Source organism: Lycium ferocissimum, chromosome 7, assembly GCF_029784015.1.
Source record: "Lycium ferocissimum isolate CSIRO_LF1 chromosome 7, AGI_CSIRO_Lferr_CH_V1, whole genome shotgun sequence".
Taxonomy (NCBI): Eukaryota; Viridiplantae; Streptophyta; class Magnoliopsida; order Solanales; family Solanaceae; genus Lycium; species Lycium ferocissimum.
Genome location: NC_081348.1, coordinates 24,622,435 through 24,622,765, shown reverse-complemented (window position 1 = coordinate 24,622,765; position 331 = coordinate 24,622,435). Strand labels below are relative to the sequence as shown.

General features: G+C 41.7%; 1 protein-coding gene across 1 annotated transcript; it reads left to right on the top strand.

The window, feature by feature from the left end:
* On the top strand, positions 1-331 carry LOC132062616 (uncharacterized). The gene has a single exon (XM_059455151.1). The coding sequence runs from the start codon at positions 108-110 to the stop codon at positions 312-314; it is 207 nt and encodes a 68-aa protein (XP_059311134.1). The 5' UTR covers positions 1-107; the 3' UTR covers positions 315-331.

Genomic DNA, 331 nt, shown 5'->3' with positions numbered 1-331 from the left:
TTAGTCATCAAACCTCACCACCAAAACATCACAAACCCCCCAATACCACTTCCTTTCTCTCTCTTTGTTCCACACATTATTATAACTTATAACCAACAACAGAGAGAATGGTGTGTTTTTGTTTCCTAGTTGATCAAACAAAGCAAGTGTGCAAGAGCAAACCAGCAGCTGGAACATGTTCCAGGTGTGGAGGAGGTGCTAGTGTTGCTGACATGAAGACTGCTACAAGGTTTTGCTATGTGCCCTTTTACTGGAAAAATTGGAGAGCTATAATCTGCACATTCTGTGGTGCCATTCTTCGCTCTTACCGATGAAATAGTTTGTTACAGTC